Source organism: Echinococcus granulosus (genome assembly GCF_000524195.1).
Source record: "Echinococcus granulosus chromosome Unknown EG_S00003, whole genome shotgun sequence".
Taxonomy (NCBI): Eukaryota; Metazoa; Platyhelminthes; class Cestoda; order Cyclophyllidea; family Taeniidae; genus Echinococcus; species Echinococcus granulosus.
Window position 1 is genome coordinate 2,578,609 of NW_020170383.1, and position 25,261 is coordinate 2,603,869.

General features: G+C 38.2%; 2 protein-coding genes across 2 annotated transcripts; both read right to left on the minus strand. All coding sequences in view use genetic code 11, as the record gives it.

Annotated features, from left to right (window-relative positions):
- Positions 1 to 102: 102 nt before the first annotated feature.
- EGR_00962 (Actin-interacting protein) lies at positions 103 to 8,321 on the minus strand (the record flags this gene model as incomplete). Its single annotated transcript, XM_024490211.1, has 11 exons — positions 103 to 206; positions 444 to 624; positions 2,458 to 2,619; positions 5,603 to 5,810; positions 6,598 to 6,953; positions 7,025 to 7,234; positions 7,277 to 7,354; positions 7,632 to 7,812; positions 7,847 to 8,121; positions 8,150 to 8,271; positions 8,306 to 8,321. The coding sequence occupies 11 exons, from the start codon at positions 8,319 to 8,321 to the stop codon at positions 103 to 105; spliced, it is 1,893 nt and encodes a 630-aa protein (XP_024355614.1).
- A 6,281-nt stretch (positions 8,322 to 14,602) lies between these two features.
- On the minus strand, positions 14,603 to 24,930 carry EGR_00963 (hypothetical protein; the record flags this gene model as incomplete). Its single annotated transcript, XM_024490212.1, has 13 exons — positions 14,603 to 14,814; positions 16,060 to 16,290; positions 17,316 to 17,428; positions 18,285 to 18,375; positions 18,420 to 18,534; positions 18,745 to 18,817; positions 19,043 to 19,120; positions 19,304 to 19,428; positions 19,512 to 22,345; positions 22,980 to 23,077; positions 24,287 to 24,372; positions 24,484 to 24,543; positions 24,853 to 24,930. 13 exons carry the CDS (start codon positions 24,928 to 24,930, stop codon positions 14,603 to 14,605), a joined length of 4,194 nt encoding a protein of 1,397 aa, XP_024355615.1.
- Positions 24,931 to 25,261: the final 331 nt, after the last annotated feature.

The window sequence follows — 25,261 nt, forward strand, 5'->3', positions numbered from 1 at the left end:
GCCATGTTCGAACAAGAATTAGCTGATGAGGGAAATCACCTATCCCGGAAGGTATTACAAACCCAACTTCAAAGAATCCTTTAGAAGAGGAAAAATTCAAATTCAGTTAAATTTCCACGTCCTCACGCAGGCATCATGTCCCGTGCTGATGAGATCGTTGTTCGATTTCCATACCAACGCAGTAATCAAACTGCCTGGGTGAGCATCTACACAATGAGAGCACAGAAGAGTGAAACATATGATGAACATGGAAGGCAGAGCAAAATTATGTAGGCGCATCTGTTTATAATAAAAAGTGTTTTAAGGGCTATTTCAGTCGGCTGCAGTCACAGCACAGATCGCTATCCAACCGACCCAAACCATTCAATTCGCTGATAACTTGTCGACTAAGAAATCAGCCAAAAGCAGAACTAAAATGCGACTGAATCTAAACAAAAACCTACTGCGGACTTCGCAGACCTTGGAGGAGGCAGTGGGACTGAAGACCATGATGGTGCAGTCGAGTCCGCCGGTGGCAAAGTGCCGTCCGTCCGGCGCCCATGCCACACAAGTGACGCGCGCCGCGTGCTCGCGCCAGTCCCGGAGCTGTGTCAGCTTTGGACTGCCTTTCGCCATGGCCTCGATCTGAGGAGAAAAGGACGGTGATGTCAATGATGGTAGGCGTCGTTTAACATAACTAAACAATACTGGTGATTTCACCCTTACCGCATCGTGGTTGCTGCAGAACTTCACCCATATCTCATATATGATTCATAAATGATTTTTGGATGCGTTTCACAGGCATAGGATTCCTATCAAGACTCACGAGCGGAACTGCTTGGATTGAAATGATTAACCTCTATCAAGTGAATTTGATAGTTACAGTACACTCAGATTGTCTCTGAAGACGCTAAGGTTTACGGATCAGGAGGCCAAAGTAAGGAAGAAAACTAATTGTTCAATTTGGGATGAAGGCACACAACATCTTACGTCAACTCCATTTACTGCGCTACTGCCTCCATATCTGATTCGCGTGGCTCTTATAATGTTGCTCACACCACTAGCATCGCGCTCTTCTTTAATATCTTAGTCTGATGGCTTCGGAGGTTACGCATTAAGGGGTAACTTGAACATCACAAGAAAATTTACACTCTCATGAAAACGTAGTTTCATTCAAGGCGATGCATATAAGTCTCACCCAATTACTCAACCAGCATTAATATAGTCGGTATTTTGAGGAAAAGGAGCGGCAAATCTAGTGACAAATAGAGACTAACCGATCTCCTATTCTAATCGCCTTAAATATGCGCATTGTGGGCATCTATCGAAGTCGTTCGAAGGAGAAAAAGATGACAGATCTGAGAATTATTTCAATTTAGGATAATGAGGGATTGCGGTTTATCAAACCATTATTTAAACACCTTAAAGGTGGTATTAATTGAGGTGGTTGAAAATGCCATTGAAATACAGATTTTTTCAACATAAGCCACTTTTAAAAACACTCGATGCGCCTCAAAATTCCCTTTAACCCAAGGTAGATGTGAGGAGTAAAAAAATGGGACCTTTCGTTTGCCAGAATAAAAATCATAAGGCCGAAGTCCAGCGATTCACGAAAACGGCAGTAAAAAGTGGATGGTAATTGGTAAATGAATTAAAGTCCTCTAACTTAAGCTAAGATAAAAATATTGAATTTACGGAAAATTACATATCAAGTTCTTGGCGCAATTCATATAACATGCCTATGCTGATGTACGGATGAAGTTCACAGGAGCCACGAAGCTAGAGTTGAAGTTGACAATCGAGAACACATGGATGGCGCTGCGAAATCACCACCTATTTATAGAAACAAGTCCAGGCTACGATTTGCTGAAAAGTCTACAGCGTTAGCAAATTTGTTTGAGGAAATGAAAGATTCTCATTACAAAAATTATAAAAAGGAACTGTTTATCTTAAACAGACGACATAACCATAAAGTATCACAGACGTAAAAGATGATGCCAGATACTACATCAAGATTAAAGGGATCCATGGGGTAGCTTATGGAAGAAAATTCTTAAAAATAGCCTTTCTAAGAAAGCGAGAGATTTGGAGAATGTAGAGTTGCTTTTGCAAAAGATGAAGTTATTTACAAAAGCATAGGTATTTTTACCTAAACAAGCCTGTTACGAGGGAAATTAGAAGCTCTGAAGTAGACAAATGTCCTAGTACTTATGATTTTGGAGCCACATAAACGAATCCGTAAACGATATTCCATTCCTGTTACAAGGAAAGATGAACGTATTCTATCTATTCTCCAGTCGATAAGTTACGAGAGGTGTGAAAGGAAAATAATCCAGAATTTTTCTAGAATCAAACTAATATGTCATTACCTGTGATATCAAAGGGCCTATTGTTTCGGCTAAGAACAGATGACATGGAAGAAAAACGGGATAAAACGGGAGCACTTGATGTGCTTGAGTGAGACGGCAAAAAGCTCACCTTAAATAAACGCAAGTACCGATCGGCGTCACCCACAGCGAGGTGGACGCCATCTGGGGAAAAGGCCATAGTGGTGCATTCACCGGTCACCTTCTCTCCTCCCGTCGACGCTTTCAGGGTCCTCCCGGCCTCCGAAACTACGAAGAGTTCTACGCAGCCGTCCTAGTAAGCGAGGTGAAACACAGAAAGGTGAATTAAATCGCACTACGCCATCTTGGGAGAGTGTATGAAATTTCAACTCGTCATTCAGAAATGTTTAGAATTTAAATTTTTAAAAAATGTGTTCGTCTACTTATACAAACTGAGAAAAACTAGTAGCATGGAGCATATGCATGGTGGATCTTTGACAAATCACAGATATATGTAGAAGCCTCATCCACTTTATTTTTCTAAAACAGCTTCACACAGGTCTGATTCTCGCCGAAACGTAAAAAATAGCGAAGCAAATTTCGCTCATATCAATCTTACGTAATATGTAACTGCATTATTAAGAGTAGATAAGGTGGTAATTATTGAGATTCGAATCAATAAAACGCAATAAAACAAAAATGGAAATCCATTAATCATTGAAGTGCGAGAAATCATGAAAAAGTAGTTCCTCTGTCCTAAAAAGCGTTGAGACGAAGCTAGCTTTTCGCGCAATCACATAACAGTAGAATAAAGAGCATCTCTGGCACCGCCCCTTTGAAGGCCGCATAAATCTTCATTTGAAAACGAAGCACATCAAAGGGTGGATACAATTTTATGTTACCGAGCTTTAGATCAATTACGAATGCTCATCCTCTCTTCAATGACCCAAAAGCCTAGTTCTGAACGAAGTGATGCAATAAAGCATATTCAAGAGGGACCCCTTGAGCCACCACTGGGAAGTTGTGGTTGACCGTCATTTGTCTCATCGTCTAAAAAAACTCCTCGAAAGCTCGATTTTATCGAATAAATGTCAGTAAGACAAAGTGAGGTACCCCATACTACCAGGAAATATGCCAAATAGCATCAGCCAATCATTTTCGCTAAAAGTGGCTTGCTTTGAGTGTAATAGTTTTGTCTCTTGTAAGGACTAACTTTTTCATAAAATTTTCGGAATTTTAGAGCTATTATTACCAAATACCAGACTGAGGAAAATCCTGTCAGCACACATTAATATCGATAAAAGAAAATAATCTGTATTCCATAAAATATCATTAAGGTCTCGAATATCATAAAGACTTGAAAAGTGACGAATTATTTTATTCTGCTCCAAAGGCACTGAGAGTGCCTCATCGACACCGCATGCACACAAGGAAAATGCTGGCGTCCACACCCACCTGGACGGCCAACAGCACTCAGTGCGCCAGTGGCCGTCTCTGTTTACAAAAAAGGTTTTTGGCATGCGTCCCTTTACTTTTCCTTACTTGAGATGGATTTCTTCTGGTTCCGAGGCTATGCGCATCATTTGTTTAGTTTCACAAATAGATTATTTACCACATGTCAAAAACCATAAATCCAAGACATAAAACACAAGCTTGTTTAAGGAACAAGTTTAACTCTATGAAAGAGTCGACAAAAATGGAGTGGGTGCTAAAGACATCCTACCCTATTAGCGCTAGCATTTTAACTTTCCTTACTATGACTGTTTTAGCACAGTGTGTAAATGCTGCAAAAAAAACAATGAATAGAGGACCAATACCCGAGTTGAGAACCATAAAACACCAGAAAAAGGGCATCGAGTGATTGTCTGCAAATTTAAAGCATGAAAGCAAGAGAACTATCACAAATTTAAGGGGTAATACCAGTATGGCCACATAATTCTACTGCATTTGCACGGTGTATTAAAAGCCAGGAGTAAACGGTTGTAGTCGGTTTTACTATTACTTTATCTCAAAATTGCAAGACCGTGGGAATGGATGAGAGATGATCTAGATTGGTTTATTTTCTGGAACCGACTAGCACTTTGCCGTTGAGGTCAGGTTAATTATTCCAACAGCAAATCCAAGCGCATTAGCTACCATGGCAATGGTCAATAATCGATTTTCAAATTATAAACATATTTTCAAAAGCATAAACGAACCCCCCCCCCAAAAAAAAAAGCGGAACCAAAATATTTTCCATGGTTTTAAAACTGAAAGAAAGATGTTATAAACAGTTATTGCGCTAAGCAGGAAGTGACAAAACATTTGATCAGTATAATACAATTTTCACAGACTTCAGAGAAAAAGCCGTATAACACTGCCAACAAGAACTGACACGTTAATACTAACAATTGGTGTAATCCTATGGACGTTTTGTCAACTGGAACTCGCTATGAGAAAATCTCATTCTGTCCATTTCATAGCCTAGGAACTATCTGGCAGGTGTACATAATCCATATGTACTTTTGGTAGAGGGGCGCGAGTGACGCGAACGGGTAAAAAAGGACACAGATACCAGGGTAGATTATTTTTCACCAATGCAAAGGAGGATACACTTAACAAGGAAATCAACATTTGACATCAATATTTCGTCTGAGCTAGATATATTCACGCTAAATAAAAACAAATTTCCTTGGTTTGTGAACTTAAAATGATTTTCAGCATATCAGTTGTATTGACCCCCACAGTTGCAGAATAGAATGATGAGCGGCAGCAGAATTTTCTCATAATCATAACGCAAAAATTAAATCAAGTAGTTCTTGAGTAGAAACAGAGTATTTCATAATTCAGGAAGGTGCATTCACTAGTCACCTAATTGGACAGACCAATGCGAACGATTTCACTAGCTTGCCAAGTGAACTCTTTCTACCACGTTCCCGCATTATTGGGAGAGGCATTTCATCCACAAAGAGTACCGGATGCCATCAATGCATAGGCCGCATAGTACGAATCAAACAGCTTCAACTCATAAAAAATTTGGTAAGCGGGCGTATTTAGTAAAAGGCGATCAACCTGCTTGAAATGATGTCAACAAACTTTTTGCAAAAAAATGTCACCGCGTCGCAATTTGAATACAAAACCACATCCCACCACTGGCTGCGTCTGTACCCATATAAGGCGAAACTCTTCCTCTTCCTTCTGAGACTGAAACGAAATGCGCGGAGAATGAGCGATCCACAAATTTGACCGTTGGTTTGTACATTTACAGTAAGGGCCGATGAGAGTTCACGTTGACGCATGTATGTAAGGCTACCTACCGCCTTGCCAACAGCGACGAGATTCCCGTCCGCAGTTATGCATCCAGTGGTGGCATCGGGGCTGAGTTCGAGGGTTGCCAAGGTCGACGTAGATGCCTCGACAGCCAATGAGAAAGTGTAGAGGTGTTTCATGCAGATGACGACCACCAGTTCATTGTTGGCTGCCAGACAAAGGCCACGTGGTTGGGAGGACACCTTTACGGATTGTCTAAGTAGGAGAAGCATTGAAGTGATGAGGATGATGTAATTTAATGCGAAAAACGCAAAGGAACTTCCTCATTATACACATAGGAAAACAAAAAGATGAAAACGTTAAAACTCTCCGATTTATTGTGGTGAAATATGGGGAATGAAAAAGCTACCGAAAAATGTGCAAATACTAAATAAACTGGAAAATAAATAAACTAAAAAAGAAATAAACTAAACGTAATGAAAACACTGGTAAGACGGTTAGCCTTTCTTTCAATGTGATCTCGCAAAGATGAATTGCGAAATGTCACATTTAAATATGCAATTAGGAAGAGTCTACGCACTGAAGTAAATGACAAAAAAATTATAAATGCTTGGAAAACAGAAGTCGATGGGAAATTGCAAACATTTAACTCCCAAAAGGAGGGCAATGATCTGCTGAAGGAACGAGCACCCGTGCTCGCACATCAAGGTCCAATTTGATAAGTCACAGATTTTGATGATGTTGGAATCAAGTGATAAGATCAAATTTACTCATTTTTTCGCATCTGTAGGTCGTAAATTATGCTATTAAATAAGGTTACGATACACAAACACTGCAGGGTCGACCACGACCATATTTGGGACATCGCACTGATTGGTCAATTGTCAGCCAATAAAAAAGCGGAGAATTTCACAGGAGCTCATGAACGCCAAAAGACACCATGCGTGGACGAATTCAGAGCCATTTCGAGGTCAGGAGTCAAAACCACACACAAACATATAAAAAAGCCATTTTCGAGGCTAAATTTAACAAAAAAACCTACTCGTAGGCGCGGTTGGAGAGCGAACTGAAAACAACACGGTCATCGACACCAGCAGAAAGGACGCGATCACCGCAAGTAACCACACCGTGGATGGCCGATTTGTGGGCTTCCTTGCCTTCAAAGGGCTCGGCCAAACCTGTCACCAGGTTCCAGCGAACCATGAGACCATCGTACGACGCAGTGATGAGTTGCTCACTCGTGGTGGAGTAGCAAGCGCGCTGGATAGGACGAGAGTGACCAAACATTGTGCCCGCTGGAGCCTCCAATCTGGAACAGTCATCAGCGACGTCGAAGTAGGTCATAGCTCCGCCCAAACTGAGGGAGACAATCTTTCCTACAGTCCAAACACAGCCCAACTAAAAGAAAACAGTAGCACATTGCAAATGGGACCTCAGAGAGGTGTAGCAGAATTGCAAATGCTCCTCACCTGCATATTGTCTAATTTATCCTCAAAAGCGTATTCATAGAGAAGATCATAGGGTTTCTCTGCACTCCAGAGTTTGATTTTCTTGTCAGCAGACACGGAAATGAGTCGTGCACCAGAGGGAGAGAAATCCAGCCCATAGATACCTCCTTTGTGAGCGGGTGACCCCAACTCACAAATCCAGTCACCAGAAGCGGCATCGTAGACGAACATCTACGGAGTTTTAGCAAAGGGAGGAAAAAGGGATAAAAGTACCTTTCCGTCTGAACCTCCTGTCACGAAGATGTCACCCTTAGGCGAGAATTTGCAGCATTGGACAAAGTTGGTGTGGTCCTGTAGGAAACACAATTACACAATAAGGTGTATTCTTCAGAAAGCAGTGATTAACACCCACATTTATTGACACTGTGAAGAAAAATTACGGAGCCTGTAATGTTTCAACAAACAATGACAGGGCAGACAATGACGGAATCAAGGTACACTACGATGCTAGTGGGCAAACTTTCTCAATAAAAAAAGCAGTTTTCAGTACTTTGCAACCAAGGATTGCACGCGAACAATAAGGAACGATGTCTGTCTTTATTAAAGCGCTGTCGTGGAGAAGTATTACCTTCAAGCTTCTCACGAACTTGAAAGGAGGGCCCTCAAAGTAACAAGCAGTGAAATCTTCACTGCCAGTGACCAAACGGAAGGGCCGGGTAGGTTTGAAGTCAAGAGAGTTGATGACTTTTGACATTCCGACAACTTCGCCAACCTCGGTACCTATTTCGGCGTTGATTACCTTACCGAACCTAGAAAATACTGCAAAAAAAACACAAAGTTTACTTCTCTCCACCCGCGCCACCCACTGCTATTCGCTGATTATCACTCGACCAGCAGACATCGTTGATGCAGGCCAGAACAGAGAATTCATTCTTAAGTATATGCTCCTTCTGCGTTGTATCCCAAATGTGAAGCTTTCCTGATTTATCTAAAATGCAATCACCTATTTTTTTTAAAAGGAACTTGCCTCCTGATGCTACATAGAACCCGCTAGGAGAGTATTTGGCACACTGGACGTCAAAACTATGACCTGTGTACATGTCATTATCCATTTTAGGCTAAAAATAGCCGAAAAAAAGAACATACGGAAAGATCGCGAATAATGACATTTTTCTTATTTGGATAAACGATAAATCCCCCTTTCGGATGAGCTCCAATTATCACATGCTTGCCTCGTTCAACGTATGGGACGGCGGGATATAATTTGTCTAAAAGTGGGAGTCGACGCTATTTAAAACCTACCAAAACTCAAAGGCATATCCGTGACTCAAACAGGAAAGGGGGTCGAACTCCGATTGACGGCGCTAATCAACCTACGGGGAAATAACCAAAGAATAAGAAGTACAGACGTTCGAAAAAATAAAACTTACAAAACAAATTTAAACAAACAGATGTCTAAAGCCAAAAACCTTGCATTTTTATAAGGGTACAATAAAACTGAAATATTAAAGATTTTTAGTATTCTTAGCGCCATACAGGAGTAATTCATAGGGCAGAAGCTTTTGAGTTATTTTCTGATGAAACATCTTAACTAATGCATACTGGTGCATATCTTACTTGTTTTACAGGACTAGAGGTAAAACCTTTATTATCTTTAGTTTTTTTGCTTTTTGCTCGAGGAAAACGGACATTGATCGAACTTATTTATTGGCGTTTGAACTACTTACAGTACCTAATTTTACACATTAGTCTGCAATGCAGCTTAATTTCTTTTTAAATTCAGACTTTAGTTTTGAAAAATGCTGTTATTTCTTGTCAAAGGTTCCATTACGAATTCTTGAATACCTTCAAGATATCAATTTAAGCTGAACGTACTATTCTGCGGGCTCGAGCCGCCACTTCCTCCCGACGTCATAAGAAACCACAATACTATAGAAAGTGCATGGTAATAACTTGTCGAAGAATTAAGTTCCGACTAAATTAGCGTGAAAGCGATATTGCAGAGCAAAGCTACAACTCGGGAGCCCGCGTTGGGCGCATACTTTAAAATATATCCACACAAAATATCTAACCACTACAATCCTTGATAGTTTATGCACAAATTTCTCAAAATTAGCAAAAAAAAAAAACATTGAGACTGTCGATAAAGGAGACAAATGCATTTTTGTTCGGACGCTTGTATAAGATGACGTCAAATTAATTGGATGTTTCGAAGTACTTTATGGAATTAAGAGCAATTTTCCTGTTTTGCATGTTAAGCATTTTGGACAACTAGTAAGAATAAATTGATGATTCTGACCAGCTTACAAGCTTGCATTTCTTAAAAACGTTCGTATGCAATGATCAGCATTAGTAAATGGACTTTTAACTACTACATAATAACCTAGGCTTTCACAGTGGTTTCAGTTTTTAGTCAACAAGCTAAACAAGGTATCGAACTGAGGGATTTGAACTCTTTTTCGAACAAATAGTTACAAACTTTGCACAGAAACTTTTAATCTGCATGAGGCATTGGAAATTCCCTTCCATCTGATCGGAGGGGAACGTTTGTTGACTTGACGTAATTGCTTTTACGAGAACGTGATGTTGGTTACTGGGATAACACCCGCCCACATTGCTGGAGTTACTAATAACATGTGTATAACTCTGGCGGGACGGCTTATCCAATTTAGCTATTCTTGTTAACGGTCCCACCGTAGATTTTCACTATTCCTTACAAATGGTATGACAGACAAACTTGCTATATGGTAAGCCGTTGTTTGATTAACTGAATATGACATTCCGATAGAAAAGCTGTAGGTCTATTCTGGTTGTTGTTTATCACTGTTGCAAACTTAATATAATCATTTAAATGCTTAAAGGAAATTAACACGACTAGCAAATCTAGCATTACCCATAAGTTTAATTTTAGCGAGGGCTTATGGCATTACACTTCTACATTTACGGCATAACTAACTTGATTTAGGGAATAAAGGATACTATGTCATTTTTATCTAAAACGTACCCGTCGCATCTAAGGTGTAGGAGGATTGCATCGACAGTTTAAGTCTATTGCTTCCTCGCAAAAAATTATGTGATCGTCAGTATCAAAAATCAGATTTTATAAGTAGGTCCAAAGGTTTGAAAATGGAAAGAATTTAGAAGAGTTTTAGTAAAAGGTGAGAAGCGTTGACGTACTGTTATCATGTAATCTACCACCTGAAAACTTTAATTTAATGTCTTGCTCTTTGGAATATAGCTTCAATTTAAATGCTGCATATGTATTAGATAAATTGAGTCGAAAGTTTGGGGTTACAAGGCCGTTGTTCCACCTTGGTCGAAATCGAAGTCGAAACGAAGGTCTCGGCTATCTATAAGCGGGATCGGGATTAATATGAAAAGGGAAGTGGGCGGAGGGCTATTTTTTTACAAATTAGTGTTTAGAGGGATGAGGAACCCTCAGTAGCTCCTTCAAGGGGGCCGAACGAGTCGCCAATGTACACCGCGACCGCCGATGGCAGCAAAAATCGTCCAGGTGGGTGCGACGTGGAAAACCTCGGAGAGGTCGGCGAAGTGCTCCGATAGAAAGGCGCCGGGCTGGGCAAAGAGGCGACGCAGAGTATCGGGAGCGGCCCCACAGATCGCCAAGAGGGTGAGGGGGAATTGGCGCACCACCCATGGTGATAACAGGGTCGTGCCCGCCAACAGGAAGGGCACACCCAATGGATGATTTAGAAAGGCCCCTTGGATTGTTGATGTCAACTTTCGTAAGCGGATGTCTGGATGCTCTAAACACAAAAAATCATTTCACAAGTGTAAGTCTTAGAAATGGTTACGGTTGCTTAACTCTAAATCATTCAAAAAATAATGTGTGATGACTGAATAGTGGGTGAATAATTTTCCTCAATAATTCCATATTAAACAAAACTTCTTCCAAGAATGTGGACGCGCCTTTAAATCCAAAAGATGAAGCAATATTAACATTTTTCCCCAATAGTTTATTTCGATTTTAGTTGTTCAACCTACCTATGGTTTGAATTCTTTTTGGCAGAAGTTTTGGATTAGCAAACCACTTATTATCATAAACTAATGTCAAATACTTTATGCCAAACAGCTAATATTTAGCAGAATCAAAATACTGCTGCATATTCCTCCAATACAAAATTAGCAAATTTTGCACAAAAATTGGAATTCTGAAATGAATGAATTGTCTGCTTACGGATAATGATTTTGAATGAACTGAACCTTTTCTAACTACGCTCAAATAAGCAACAATACTCTCTTATAAATCCCGGCATAGATTTAGGAATTGTGTCACATTTAAAGTCCTTAAAAATAACACCCCACTGATTGATTCTTTTAAAATTATCAAGGAAGCTTTGTCTACCAACCGTTTCGCAAGGATACTTTGGAGTATTTTCCATTCCCCTTGCATTAGTTGTTCAAATTAGATTACGGTTTTCGAAGAAGTTAGAAAGTTGAGCCATTATTCAAAATTTGCTAGTGTAATGAATTTTGCTGAGTTTCTGCATAAATCCACCCTAGCGAACCTTTTGGATGTGCTTCACTAACACGTAACATAAAGCCCAGTCCAAAATTTGCTATAGTTTAGGGCTTTTGGATATGTCGTTTCGTCTTTTGCATCAGTATCTTTTGATAGCAACCAGCCCTTAAAATTCATACATTTCAAGCGAAAATGAACGGTAAATCCATTGTATGCAATAAAATGTTATTCTCTTTTCTACGGTTATGATCGATTCACGCTATTTCTGTTTTGAGCTTAGGGATGAAATGTTAATAATTTAATAAGTACAAACGAAGACATGCAGTAAAACTGTTTTATGGTTAGACGTGTACTTATCAAAAGCTTTCTCTAAATTGCTAATTTTTGAGTGGGCGGTTTTCAACATCGTTATTCCTGAACAGGTGTAGCTGATGGCCTCCTTTGTGCAATTGCACAAGTTGCCTAATAATCTGGTGTGCAACCACTACTTTGCAAGAAATATTCTTTTATCCCTATAAACTTAAGCAGATTTACCTAACACCTAATTTTATTTCCTTTAATCTCTTGAACACGGTATCAATAGACATTTCGGTAAAGGTTATCAAAAAGCCGGTCCAAATACGTGAAGAGAGATAGTTTAAAAATCATACGAAATGATAGTGTCCTTTGTATGAGCGGTGCCTTAGACAACTAAAATTTTGCAAACTTACAATGACAAAACCTAACAGTAAGGTGATTTTGGACAAATTCCAAGTATGAGAGCATAATCCCTTCTAAATTAACATAGTAGACGTAAAATAAAGATACCATTAGAAGTAACACGTGAATGTGATCTAAATGCCATAGTCAATTCATGTAAAAATTCATAAGAAGCATAATTTTAGAGTCCCCAAGAATACAACTGCCGATTTTGGAAAGGTTTCCTTTTAATTAGTGTACTTTATCCTTGCGTCGCACATATTTTGCATAAGAGACGAATTCGTTATTTCCCGTTGTTTTAAGGCAAAATTCAGCGTGATCATCCATTTGCCAAACATGTGGAGAAAATACCATGCGATAGCAATCAAAATGAAGGACTGCCATCATAGTACTCAAACAACGTGCAGACTTAAAAAGGCCTCATTTGTGCAATTCTGAAAAGACTGAGATGCGATTGATTCACAGCGGGGCTATTGTGCAAGCCTGTGACTTAACGTTAGGTACTAGCATAATTCATGAAGAAAGACAACCCTCCATTGAGATTGGTTATACGTCAGTCAAGAGATCTATTTGAGAAAAATCAACCCCAGCCCGAGTATCTGGTTGTAGGCATGCAGTAAACTAAATTCATGTGCTACGCACCTACCCAATTCTCCTTTATGAGATAGCACTTAGGCGAGAAAAGTTACATCCACGTAACAAAGCTCCGAAAAAATTAAGCTGGTACCCACTCTTATTTTCAAACAATGTATCGTTAAAATTTGAACAGCGAAAACATGATGATGGGGACGAAACAAACTGATGCGTAACCAATTAGTCAAAGTGGATGGTTTACATTACAAAATCGCAACATTCAAGGAAAAAGCTTTAGGAGTTGCAATTAAACAGGTGGAATTTAAATAAATAAGCAATATTTTCCCTCAATAAAGTTCAAATGGTTTTGAATACGCCAAATTAAATTTAAAGATAAACATTTATAGCCATTTTCCTCTTCTGAAAAAGAAACTAGCAGTTCATCCCTAGAATCATTTTCGGCAACAAAGGCGAGTCGAGAATGAAACTGACTGGAAGGGAGACAGGAACGTTCCTAGAGAAAAATTATGTTTGTACCTTATATAAAGGCACCTTCTTTTCCTAACCAGTCCAGAATTCACGTTGCTTAACTGGAACTATGGAGTGGTTGACATTTCGCGCCTTCTTACACCCACTCAAAAGGCGAATGAAAAAATGCCAGTAGTCAGTCTTGCAAGAGAAATGAATCAACCACTTTGAGTAAGGCTGAGTGATTTAGTTATTTCCAAATTTTCCTATTTTTTCGCTCTCCACAGTGGCACTGTTTAATTTTTCAAGTGTTTTTCTGTATGAGTCTGAAACAGGAATAAGTATCATCCTTCCATTATTTAAAGCTTTTCCACTAAAAGCAAGCTATTCTACTATTTCTTTTGCTGGCCTAGGTGGTTAAATGTAAAAGGTAAGTGCGAAATCGCACTGTTCATAGGATATTAACGAACAACTGACATTTCAAGAGCTAAGGTTCAAATGTATCTCTTTTAATAAACAAAAAGAATATGCCAGAACAAACCAACGTTACTCAAATAGTTAATGTCAGATAGAATAATCAAAATTAGTCACAATCAGAAAATTGTATTGCTTGTGATTAATGCAACAATTTCGTTCAATAGTATAAAACGAATTAAATTAACAATCTTTAGCGGCCATAAAATGTTCATTTATCTTGGGTTTTGACGGAACATAGGAGATGCTCCAAGCATTTATAAAACAAGTTTATTTCCATTCAAATTTCAACTTTTAGAATAAAAAAACAAATTTCACCGCGATTCATCGATTACTCTTACGCGTGTTTTAATGTCTGAACTTGATTAACGAATACCTTGCAACGAAATTTGTAGTATCTCCCTTTATGATAAGGTAATGTGAAATAAAAAGTGGGCATACATATATGTATGTATACATGCACCTATTTTGCATCAAGCAAATTCGTTCAGCCCTCATCATGCCATGTAATCTGATGAAAAACGGCAAAAATTTCCCACTCATAGTTCATTCTTAAACGTAGGATTATAGATTAACAGGCGTGGTAATATATCTTGAAAATAAATTACCACTCAGAGATTATTTATGGCAGGTTTTTAGATAAGCGATAGATGATCAATCCAATTTCGTGTATTTGTTCAGTTTATGAAGACAATGCAATTTAGGACTGCCGAGATATGCGCTTTGGTTATAGAGTTGTCAACCGAACCATCAGCGTGAGACAGACACAACCTGTTCATGTAAGTGTGCACTTGGTCTTTCAGTCGAGTGAAGTTCTTGCCTCCGAAAATACATTATGCTTTCACTGTTTCATGGCATCACAGACAAAGCTGACATGCATAGGCTTCGCCTCTTACCTTCATTTATCTTCTGAAGAGTTCTATTTTTGGAGGTGTTCTAAACACTAAAATATCTTTTCGCCTAATTAAGTGAAGAAGCTGAAGCATTTTCAGATTCATAGTTAGGCTACATTTACGATCACAAAAGCAAAATCCATAACCATTTGATGTCTTATCAAATCCAGCGTCTTTACTTAAATTCTTTTGGCCTTCAAGGTAGCATATACACTCCCAACCTTAAAAGCCCAAAAAAGTTTATTTAGCCGTGAATATAACTGTGGAAAGATTAGGGGTGTAATGTTCTGAAAAAGGGTAACACCGACTGTTTGACGAGCCTCTGTTATGTGATGGCCTGAGAATGAATAGTGGCCAATGACGATACCCTTCTGACATTTCCATGCCAAATTCGAATATGAAAAATGCGATATTTTCTAAATTTCAAGGTGGATTGCGACTCAAATTGTCGGTTGACAAAATCTAGAGAGCAGACCTAGAAAACGGTTAAAACAACTAATCCTGCCAAGCGAAATACAGGACGAAGATTTCCAAGTGATTTAACTGAACATCGCTGAAAATGCGGCTTTTAGAAAGCTGACTGAATAGGTATTTTTGCTAACATTATTGACTGCATTCTCCTCACAGAAAATCCAATTTTAAATAAATTTTTAGTGGGGAAAACGGATGCATATTTTAATTGTGAATCTCATGATTTGTAGGGCTTGTTTTCTTTTGAAGAACCATATATAACAACCAAATTAGGTATGGTTTCATGTAACAACTTCACACGAAAACTTTTGACACGTATTGGTAAATTCTACGTTCCTCACTTCCAAGTGTGTTAAAATTGTCTTGCGTTCGAGCGGTTGTACCATATTGGGGTCATCCATATTGTAGACTGTCAGCATTTTCAAGAAGTAAAACTTTGAAACTGATAGTTGTAAAAAGGAACAAAAAGAAACGCTTGCCTAGCACGCCTATCTATTTTCTGTTAAATGGGTGAATATCAAAGGTATGGTTGCATGATTAATGTCAACTGCATATGGGTCGGTTAACAAAGCGTGACTCTTACTATGTGCAGTCTAGAGAATAAAGCGCTCATAATGGATATTAAAAACAAGTCCTTTCTTACCAGTATTTAGCGAAGCCATTGAGTACTCATAGATGGTGGTGAGATAGCGTGGAATATATGCGGTACCTGAAGACAGAAATCCCATATTAAGCAATCAAATGAATATTTTGCTCTGGCGATTTTTTTGGACATAGTCTTTATAAATTACTAGGGGAAGGGAACTATTCCAGTGACTTTGGGGAGCCAAAATTTTTGTTTATGAATAAATTTATCAAGAGCAAGTATTATTGCTTGCCGAATTAGGCGACAAATAGGGTCAAGTTAGTGAAAAACCAAGCTTAAATCATATGATTTATTGGCATAACCGTAGAACATTGAGCCTTTGGCGGTTTTTTGACGAATTATTTCAAACTGAAGACAAAAATATAGCACCATGAAGACCATGACGTCACCCAACAACCACCAAAAATCATTCGAGGTTTTTTTGCAGCAAATGCCTGACACTCACGGGAAAAAAGTTGGTTTAATTCATTTGTGAACTGATTTGTTAGTGACGTAGATTTACTTAAGAGTGAATTACTTCGTCGATTACGCATCGAGTCCTCATATTCCAAATCCGTAACAGTGGTCACAATTGCACTGCCTAATAAGGCGATAAAGGCATTAAAATGGCTGATGTCCCGAATATTATCAAAAGTAGGTCGCGTGGGGGCGCATTTATCACTATTACGACAAGTAATTCTTCCTAAGTAGTTTTGCGAAAACAAATTAATTTAGGGTAAGATCCCACCAAGCTTTCCCACCAGTCCATAAAGTGCACCATGAAGCTATTTGGATCCTTGATTTTGTGCACTAGTTAACAAAAATCTCGGTTAACTCTTTGGAGAAGTCAGTTAACCTAGAGAATTATTTAAATGAAACTAAATATGTATTCAAGGGTTCAGATGCACCTTCATAGGCACGAAAGTGAGCGTGTGCCGTCGGTACTAGAGATATGTGCGATTGGCACAACAATGCCTCTACAATTTCGTGGGTAAAATTGTGAAATATCTTCGAAGAAAGTTATTAATAAAGAATCAAACAAGTTTGAAAGCATGGTGAAAGTGTTTGAAGGCAGTCTATTTAACTTATAATTAATTACAACCGAAAAATGAATCCACCTTTGTAGGCTGTGTACAATCAAAGTACCCTAAACCAGCTTTCATGACCACAAGAAAACATCCTATTTCGATTCCATTCCAAGGTTAATTAAGTACCGGGTGTGGCTAACGTTTTACTGGACTTTTCCACGCATTTTCTATTTATGAGCATGGTGACTTAATAATTTCTTTAAATGCGTGCTGAACTATGCGGGTATTTAGGCTTCCACAGATTCCACTTTTACTCTTAAGCATGGCATTGGGGGCACGCGACTGGCCTCTCACTTCTTCCTTACGCTAGTAACATGTGTTCTATCGTATAATTTTTTTTAACGACTTCAAAGAAGACTCAGGGAGCTAAAATGAGTGCTACATTTTAGCTTGTTTTAATTATTACAACGTAACTCTACTGTGGAAGGTAAAATTTCTAGAATTGGACTGCATACATGGAAGTCCGTTATGTTATCATTGAGACATGGCACCGATTATAGAGGCACACGATCCTTAGGGTCCATTAAGAGCTTAAGACTTTGAATCATAACTATTAATTTTGAAAAATTGTACATTTTCTTCTGTAGTATCCACCAAACCCTGGGAATTTTATTGAAGGGCAAATGTAAAAATTTATCGCATGCCTTACGACTAATATTTTGAACTAAAACTCTTTAGACTTTGTTGGTACATGACTTAACTTTAGGATTACACACAACGAAAAATATTAGCCAAATTTATGACGAAATATGCAGCTTGTTATTGGGTGACAATTACTAAGCTAAATAGCTATAGACAAGCTGTCATTTTTACAGATCAACACTTAGTGCCCATGGAAAATAAGCACGTTCGCTTTTGTACTTGAAGTTTTGTCATTTTACTTTTCGTACCTATTATGCTGTACTATCTTTATGGATAACTATTCACTTCTGTGGTCAAAACTGGTCATTAAGTTGCGCGTATTTTAACATTTATTTCATTCTTGAGTAAACTGTAACATACTCTCCTCGGAATACTAAGGGTGATTCCGTGGTTACCGAGGTAGGTTTACCTGAAGCACATGTGCTACATTTTGCGCTTGTATTAAGGTAAATATTCAGTTTTTTTCCAGACTCACAATCCACAGGCAATAAGGTCTCATGCGAAATTCCGAAATTATCTTGTTTAGTACGGAACTTGTTGAATACAATTATTTGGACACATTAAGTCGGCAAACTTAATGGGTGTACACATCGTTGACTCAGTAGTTTATTTGTGTTATAGAGCAGAGTTGCTTTTCATTTAATCAACTAACATTGCTTTTTCAAAAGAATCGTTTGTTTTGCAGCCAAATATGCCTTTTAGTGATCTCTCATTTACCTCACTCAAGATATGATATCGGGTAGGCATGTTAGAACCAGCGTTAAGCGGAATTGCTAGACTATCTTCTTGAGTTCTATTACATTTGGTAAGAGAAACGTCTGCAATGTTACTTCCTTAAAATGTGCTTTGGTAGTTATGTAATCACTTTAACAAGACAAAAGGGCATAGTGATATTTCTGCTGCCGTTGCTATATCAACCATATTTTGTGTTCGGCTTAAATAGTAGCCTACGAAGCCTTTTAATAAACAGAAAAATTTAATTTGAAGGTAAATATCTTACTCAGATTGAGGATGGCAACGATAATATATGGAAACATTCTTTGAAAATATGTTGACTGTTTTACTACAGCAGCGGGCGACTTCAATTCCAGAGCTGAGGCAGTCGTTGGAAAGATCTGAAGATTCGATAAAGAAAATACATCAAACCTATGTTTTGATTACAACGGACAATGTAGAATGATCTCAGGAAGAAAGCAAAGCTGACGCAGGCTGGAAAGAAATTTTGCATTCAATTGATGCACCTAGACTCAACCCATTGTATTAAAAGTTATGTTTTTAAGAGACTAAATGCCATTATTGCAAATTTAGCATTCGTCTAGTTTGACTTTGAGCAAATCTTTACTACTAAACCAAATTCTAGTTTTGGAATTTATCTGTGAGTGTGGGATTGAATAACGTCTGTAAATTAATTATCTTACCTCATAACAACGCCCATGGTTTGCGATAGAATTTTAAAATTGAAGTGCTACGATAAGCGGAAGGAACAGTAACTGAGCAGACTCAAATCCGATAAAAATGTGAATTTTCTTTCGTTAATTGTCTCGATCATCGAAATCCACAAAATTAGAATAGCTTATTTTGAAGCAATTGTTGGGGATGAACACCTTACTCTTGTTAATCTACTTTCGGCTATAAAATAATTGAAAAAGGGAAAGCCAAAATATACGTGTACAAATATCAGAGTGTGAAATTTGCCATAGCCTAAATGGTGCAGATAAAACATTTTATAAGGGTCACGGTAGGGTCACCTATACGTAACCTGTTAATAGTCTAATCGATTTCTACCGTGGTATCATGGATCAAGAAGAATTACAATAAAACCATGGACTTTTAAATACATACCACGTTACAATGGGGCTTTTTTAATCGACATTGCGGCTTTACAGGCACAAATAGTCAAATAGGATGGATAAATGATTAATATTGTTAAAGCAATTTCTTTTTGTTTTCTGACTACGTTTAATTCCCCAGACATGCACAAACGACCAAATGACACTTGACTGCAAAACCTACATTTAAAAAAGTGTTTAATAACTCATTACAGGTTGGTTTTTAATGTACGCGCATGCCGATGAGATCGACTAAACCTTACCGGATCTGCAAGGCTGGGATACTGATCGTAGGTTTCAATAGCGCATCGAGCAAGCCAAAGGGTTTCAGGTATGGGATCCTTCAGCATTCCACGAATTATCTCGCAGGTTTCTCGGTTAAACACATCGACGGAACAATTTTGATCTAAAAGTATTGAGCGGCGTTCTAGTTTTGTACACGATTCCTCTTCTGAAATATGTCTTTGCCTACAAACATCGGTTCTTTTGCCATCTGATTCTAACCGATCGTTTTTGGAAGAATCTAGTTCTTCAGATAAAATTAGCTCTTCCGGTGCAGAAGATTCAAAGTTTATCAGTTTTTGCTGGATTAAAATACCTTGTTTTGCATCTGACTGGTCGACATCCTTTTCGAAATGCTCTGGCATGACGTGGCCCACCGATTCATTTACGGGAAGCAGTTGTTGACACAGGACTGCCCTGTCCTCATTTGGGCTTATGGTTGGTTGGTATTCCAAAAAATAAGTTTTTTTCATTGTGGTTGACTCATTTTGATGTGTTTGTATGCACCGATCATGCAAAAGACCTTCCTGACACCGTGGATTAGCTTTATGATGCAAAATTAGCAGATTTGCGACATTATCCAAAGATCTGTTCATAGGTAATGCTATACTTTCTTCCGATAGGATACTGCTTTCTACGCTTTCTGCTCTAACAGTCAAGACCAAGTCATTTTGCGGACACACTGATGCTTCGACTATTTTGCTAGAATCCCCTAGGCCAGAATCGACAGACAATTGGATTTTTGAATTCTTTTCATCGGTTGTGGATGCCTGGTTGTTTGAATCATTGTCCACATTGTTTCTCTGCAAAGAACTTTCCTTGTCTAATCCGGGTGGATGGTCTGTATCGCCTTCTGTTCTAACGGCTGAGTTCAGATCATCTAGTAATATAATTGATGGTTGTGTTGACCCCGTCACGGTTTCAGATTGTTTCTGCAGCTGATTATTTATGATTTCCGGTTGATGCAAATATTTGTCTACGAAGTCCATTTGTTTACTGATGGTATTGGTTTCGTTTGCGAGAATTTGCAGACCCGAAGAGACAGGCAAACTTTCAAAAGCATCTGCTTTGATGGGTGAGATTAATGCTTTGTGTATTAAGGCCTCCATATTCCCCTGTGCTACTTCAGTTTCAGAATTATTCGGCACTCTCTGAATGGAGTCGAATTGATTAACAAAAACTCCTTGATTTTGTGAAAATTCTTCCCGTAAATTTTTTTCGATAAGTCGGAAATTTTCAGACTCAAATGTGTTTACATTAACCATTGGATCCATGCTTTCTGTCAGTTTTTCGGGAAATTGTTCCTGTGGAATTTGTTCGTCGAATTGGTTAGTACGTGAAAGTATGGTATCACGGGAAATTTTTTGCTCGGATTTTCGTACTTTACATAAATCCGTACTTTCCATCAATGACTTCTGATAGTTTTTCTGTGAGTTCCGTTTGTCAAAATGTGTGGTTTCCTTGTTTAGAATATCTTGAGACTTTTCACTTCCTTGAATTACCTGTTCTTTGCAACTTCGAGAGAAACTGATATCACTGTGCAAATGGTAATCCTCTGGGCATTCAACGTCATAGCCCCCAGTCAAAGTTGGATCTTTGATTGAATCTGAAGACGCCTTCGAGTCGGGATTCATGATTCGTGGTCTGTAGCTTTGACTCAGCTTGGTTACAGTCTCATGGGGATTCGGGTTTTTTAATGGAGGCATTCCTGGCTTAACGAACCTTTCCCTTTTATCTATCCTTCTTCTCTCTGAGTGGATGATTTCATTATCAGAAACCTCATCGTCTACGAATTTTATGGAATCCTCTACCAAAGCTATATGCTGTTCTCCAGTACTCGATCGTGAATGCGTGGAATGTAATGAGGAAGCTTCTGGACTGCATTCTTGCATGCAAGATCGATTTTGACCGATTTTGAGACTGTCCAAACAGGATGGAGAAGAGGAAGAGAAGAAAGTGGATGGTGATTTTGCAAGAGAAATTGAATGTTGGTGATTACAGAGGCTAGGGGAGGAAGAGCTGATCTCTGTAGAGATGAAACTAAAGTTGCTTGCGATGCCCGAATCGCATCGTAACTTTGACTTTCGACATTTGCCTAAAGTATTCGTCTTTCTTTTAGATGGCGAAGAAGATAGGGTGCTGTTAGGGGAAATTCTTTTATCCAAAGAGTCGTCACCATCCTTGACTTGGAGACAGTGAGCCTGCAATGTTTTCCTTGGTTGGAGGGGATTACTTATTTCTAAAATGCTGACGCGAATCACCTCGGGTGTTTTCACAATTATTTGTTCTGTTCTATGGTTTAATATTGGTTCAGTCATTAGCAGCTTTTTCTTTTTCGTTTTGTATCGACTAGGGAAACAGATATAGTCAATGTTTTCATGTTTTTGCTCTTCACTCACAGCTGAATCTGAATATCGTCGTTGCTTTACTTTCTTTGCATGGGACTTCTTGTTCTGGCAACGAATTAGGTTTCCGAAGAGGCACATTTCATTAAGAGAAGAACTCAGATGGTCTCTCAAATTGTGTTCTTTTTGACGAAAGGAAAATCGAAAGGGAATCAAGGATGGAGAAAGAGTAAAAGGTGGTGTAAAAAATCCCTTTTCGGAAGACTGAATGGACTCAGCTGCGTTGCGCGATAATTGTGTGCCACAAACTTCACTCTTGATTGGTCCTTTTACTTTGGCTTCTGATTGGTTAAGATGCATTGACTCTGTACCCTTCCATTTTTCATTGGCTTCTGCGTTTGCCATTTTACTTAGTGGTCTTTTTGTTGACGGTTTTAATCTTTTTGATTCAGGAGTTAACGGTACTTTGGCTAAAAAAAATGAATATCGTGAAAAATGTCTTTTGTTTCTAAGCTGATGCCTGGTTTATGCGATTTGATTTATTTGTGTCGACAAGTTTTCCAAATATGTTTGTTAATGGCGATATTACTTGTGCCCACTAAGATTGTTTTACATTAGGAAATCTTACTTTCACCACCAAATAAGCTTCAACTTGACCAGGTCGTCTCTCGCATTCTAGGCTCTACTCAAAATGCGAACAATAAAGCAAAGTAGACGCAAATCGTAATTCATGACATTATCTCACAGGTGTCATACGATGGCAGTTCTAAAACCGAAAGACTTGTCAAGCTGCTTATGCACAATGTCCATACTTCAATACTGATTAGCTGATCTACGCGCTCATCAAACCAATTTATGACTTTTGATAGAGCATTAAAGCAAAAATGACCCTTTCATTGCAGAACCCGCAATTGCTTTCAGTAAAGTAGAATAATGCACTATGGCACAAAATTCTTCCTCTTATTCCGCATTCCTATTGTATAATAAATGGGCCATTGAAATGTAAAGTAGATACTTACGTCCATTGTAAAACTCACTTATAATAGTGCTAAATAAATTAAGTCAAAAGAGTCATTTGCTAAAGATACGATTCATTCGCCATACCTCTTGTCAAATCTATTGCAGGATCAAAGATTCTAAATTTTTGCATATGTTGAATTGAACAGTAGGAAAACTTAGAAGATTGTGTCTTATTATTTTGCCTATAAACAGGGTATACATACTGTCTAACCCCTTTAAAGTGGGACCACAAGAAACATAAAAAGGAAGTAATTGGCTATAGAAAGTGGTCTTAGCACTCTTTAACCCACACTGCTAGTACAACCAAGTCGAAGAATAGATTTACTCCAAAACTACCTAATCTTAGCAATTCAAAAACTAATCAAGAAGTATTTTTTTAAGGGTGCAAAAGTAATGTCACCCCAAAAATAGACGACGACAAGTTCGTAGGACCAAGCTTTAGGGCGATAATGACAATAGTTTCGAAAAGCTTACTGCTAATTAATTTATTTTTTGTTTAAATTTCAGTAAACATGCATTTAGAACCAAGCTAAGCTATCATAAAATTGCAGCTTCTTGAAGAACAATGTGACTTTCTGGTCGAGATTATTTATTCTTCTATCCCATACACATCATCCCATGCATCATTTTTGGCTTCTTCGGTCAGTCATATCTAAATGAATCTAAGAACGTTCTGAACTTCGAGAGTGCTCATTTTCTGCGCATTTATTAAGCAGGTGTAGCTTATCGAATTGCCCCAAAAGAACAATATCAGGGCTTGTTTTCTGCTATTACTGAAATACATATCATTAACAGGCACTAAATGAGGTGAAGTTAAACTCATGCTACTTATACTTAATAGGTAAATGCCTTGCTTACAACCAATATTGGAGAATCAAAAAAGTAGAACTAATTTGGCGTATCTGTCGTACGATAATATTTTAAACTCACTATTTAGATAAATCTATGGGATTTTATCTGCGATTTACTAAACAAACAAACACAACATCAACCGTCACACTCGAAGCAAAAAATTACCTACATGTTCTCAATTTGTCGAAAGGTGAGCAATTCTCGCCAGACTATGTCCATTGCCACGCGCAAATGGTGTGAAATTTAGGGTTTTTGACCTCACTAAGCAGGTACGCACTTTTTGTTGCGCAATAATTCCGCATGAATAAGTACGCATAAGTCGAATTTGCAGCACAACTCCGAAAGCACATTTACAATTGTTCCAGTTTTTCTACACAATCAGAATTTAACCTTCGGGTAAGGTTTAAAATAGGCTTACAAATTAAATTCGAATGTTTTGAAACGGTCAACATTTATGCAGATATCTGCAACATCTTATCAGTTCGAGCTAACTTAGGGAGTATTTTTGAAACTTGAAGGAAAATAAATCCGTAATTTACCCAAAATCTGCTAATATTCTTCTACTTTTATTTCCTACGGTACCAAATTCCCAATCAAATATTGCGGCATGTATTACAGGAATTTTCTACAAATGTCCGAAACGTTAGTTACAAATCTCTATAACTTAACACTTAGAGCAGGTTATTTTGTCCTAGGTAGCTAAAGCCTTATTTATGCAAAGGCACGGGTGACTAACTTGAGAAATCGCACTGAATGCGATGAAATTTACGCTGTCAAATTTGTAATCATGAAACAGCTGAAAAGCTAATGAATAAAAAAGGACCATTTAATAGTTTTTCATAAACAAAGAATTTGGCTTCGACTAACTAGTATTTTTCACATTTCCATGATTTACTACATTCTTCCATCAAGGCTTCAAATTAACCTGAAGTTTTTCCTAGCCCATCCCTCCGCTTGTTTGTGGATCATAAGCTGCAATATCATAATGACTTTTTAAGAAAGAGCCTGGCAGTGTCCTTTGTTAAATGCTTATTTTCGAGATGAAACGATTTTGATTAAAGAATTTGATTCAAACAATAACCTTCAAGAAATATTCTTATTTAACTTTTTTTGGCAAATGCGGATTTTCGCCTGCAAATTCGTCTAAATTTATTGTAAGTTCATAAATTTTAAGACAAAGCATGATTGCAAAAGCCTATCAGGGCTTGCCACTCCACTTTCCTCTCAGGCTTAATAGTTAGTCGTTGCCTTGGCCAAGTAGTTAAATACGAAATCTGATTGTTTATACGTAAGTCATTTTTTCGCTTTGACAGCATTGATAATGGAAGTGTACCCTGATACAAAATTTATAGGTCTTTTTTAAAAAGAAAGTGCAAAAAACAGTAAGAACGGTTGACTCATGGGTCCAGAAAACATCCATCAATGCATACACCTGCCGATTGAGGTAGCAGCGACCAGGAGATAACAAGAAAAAATGCCCAAATTGGAAAGTGCTTAATGAAATACTTGTCGTA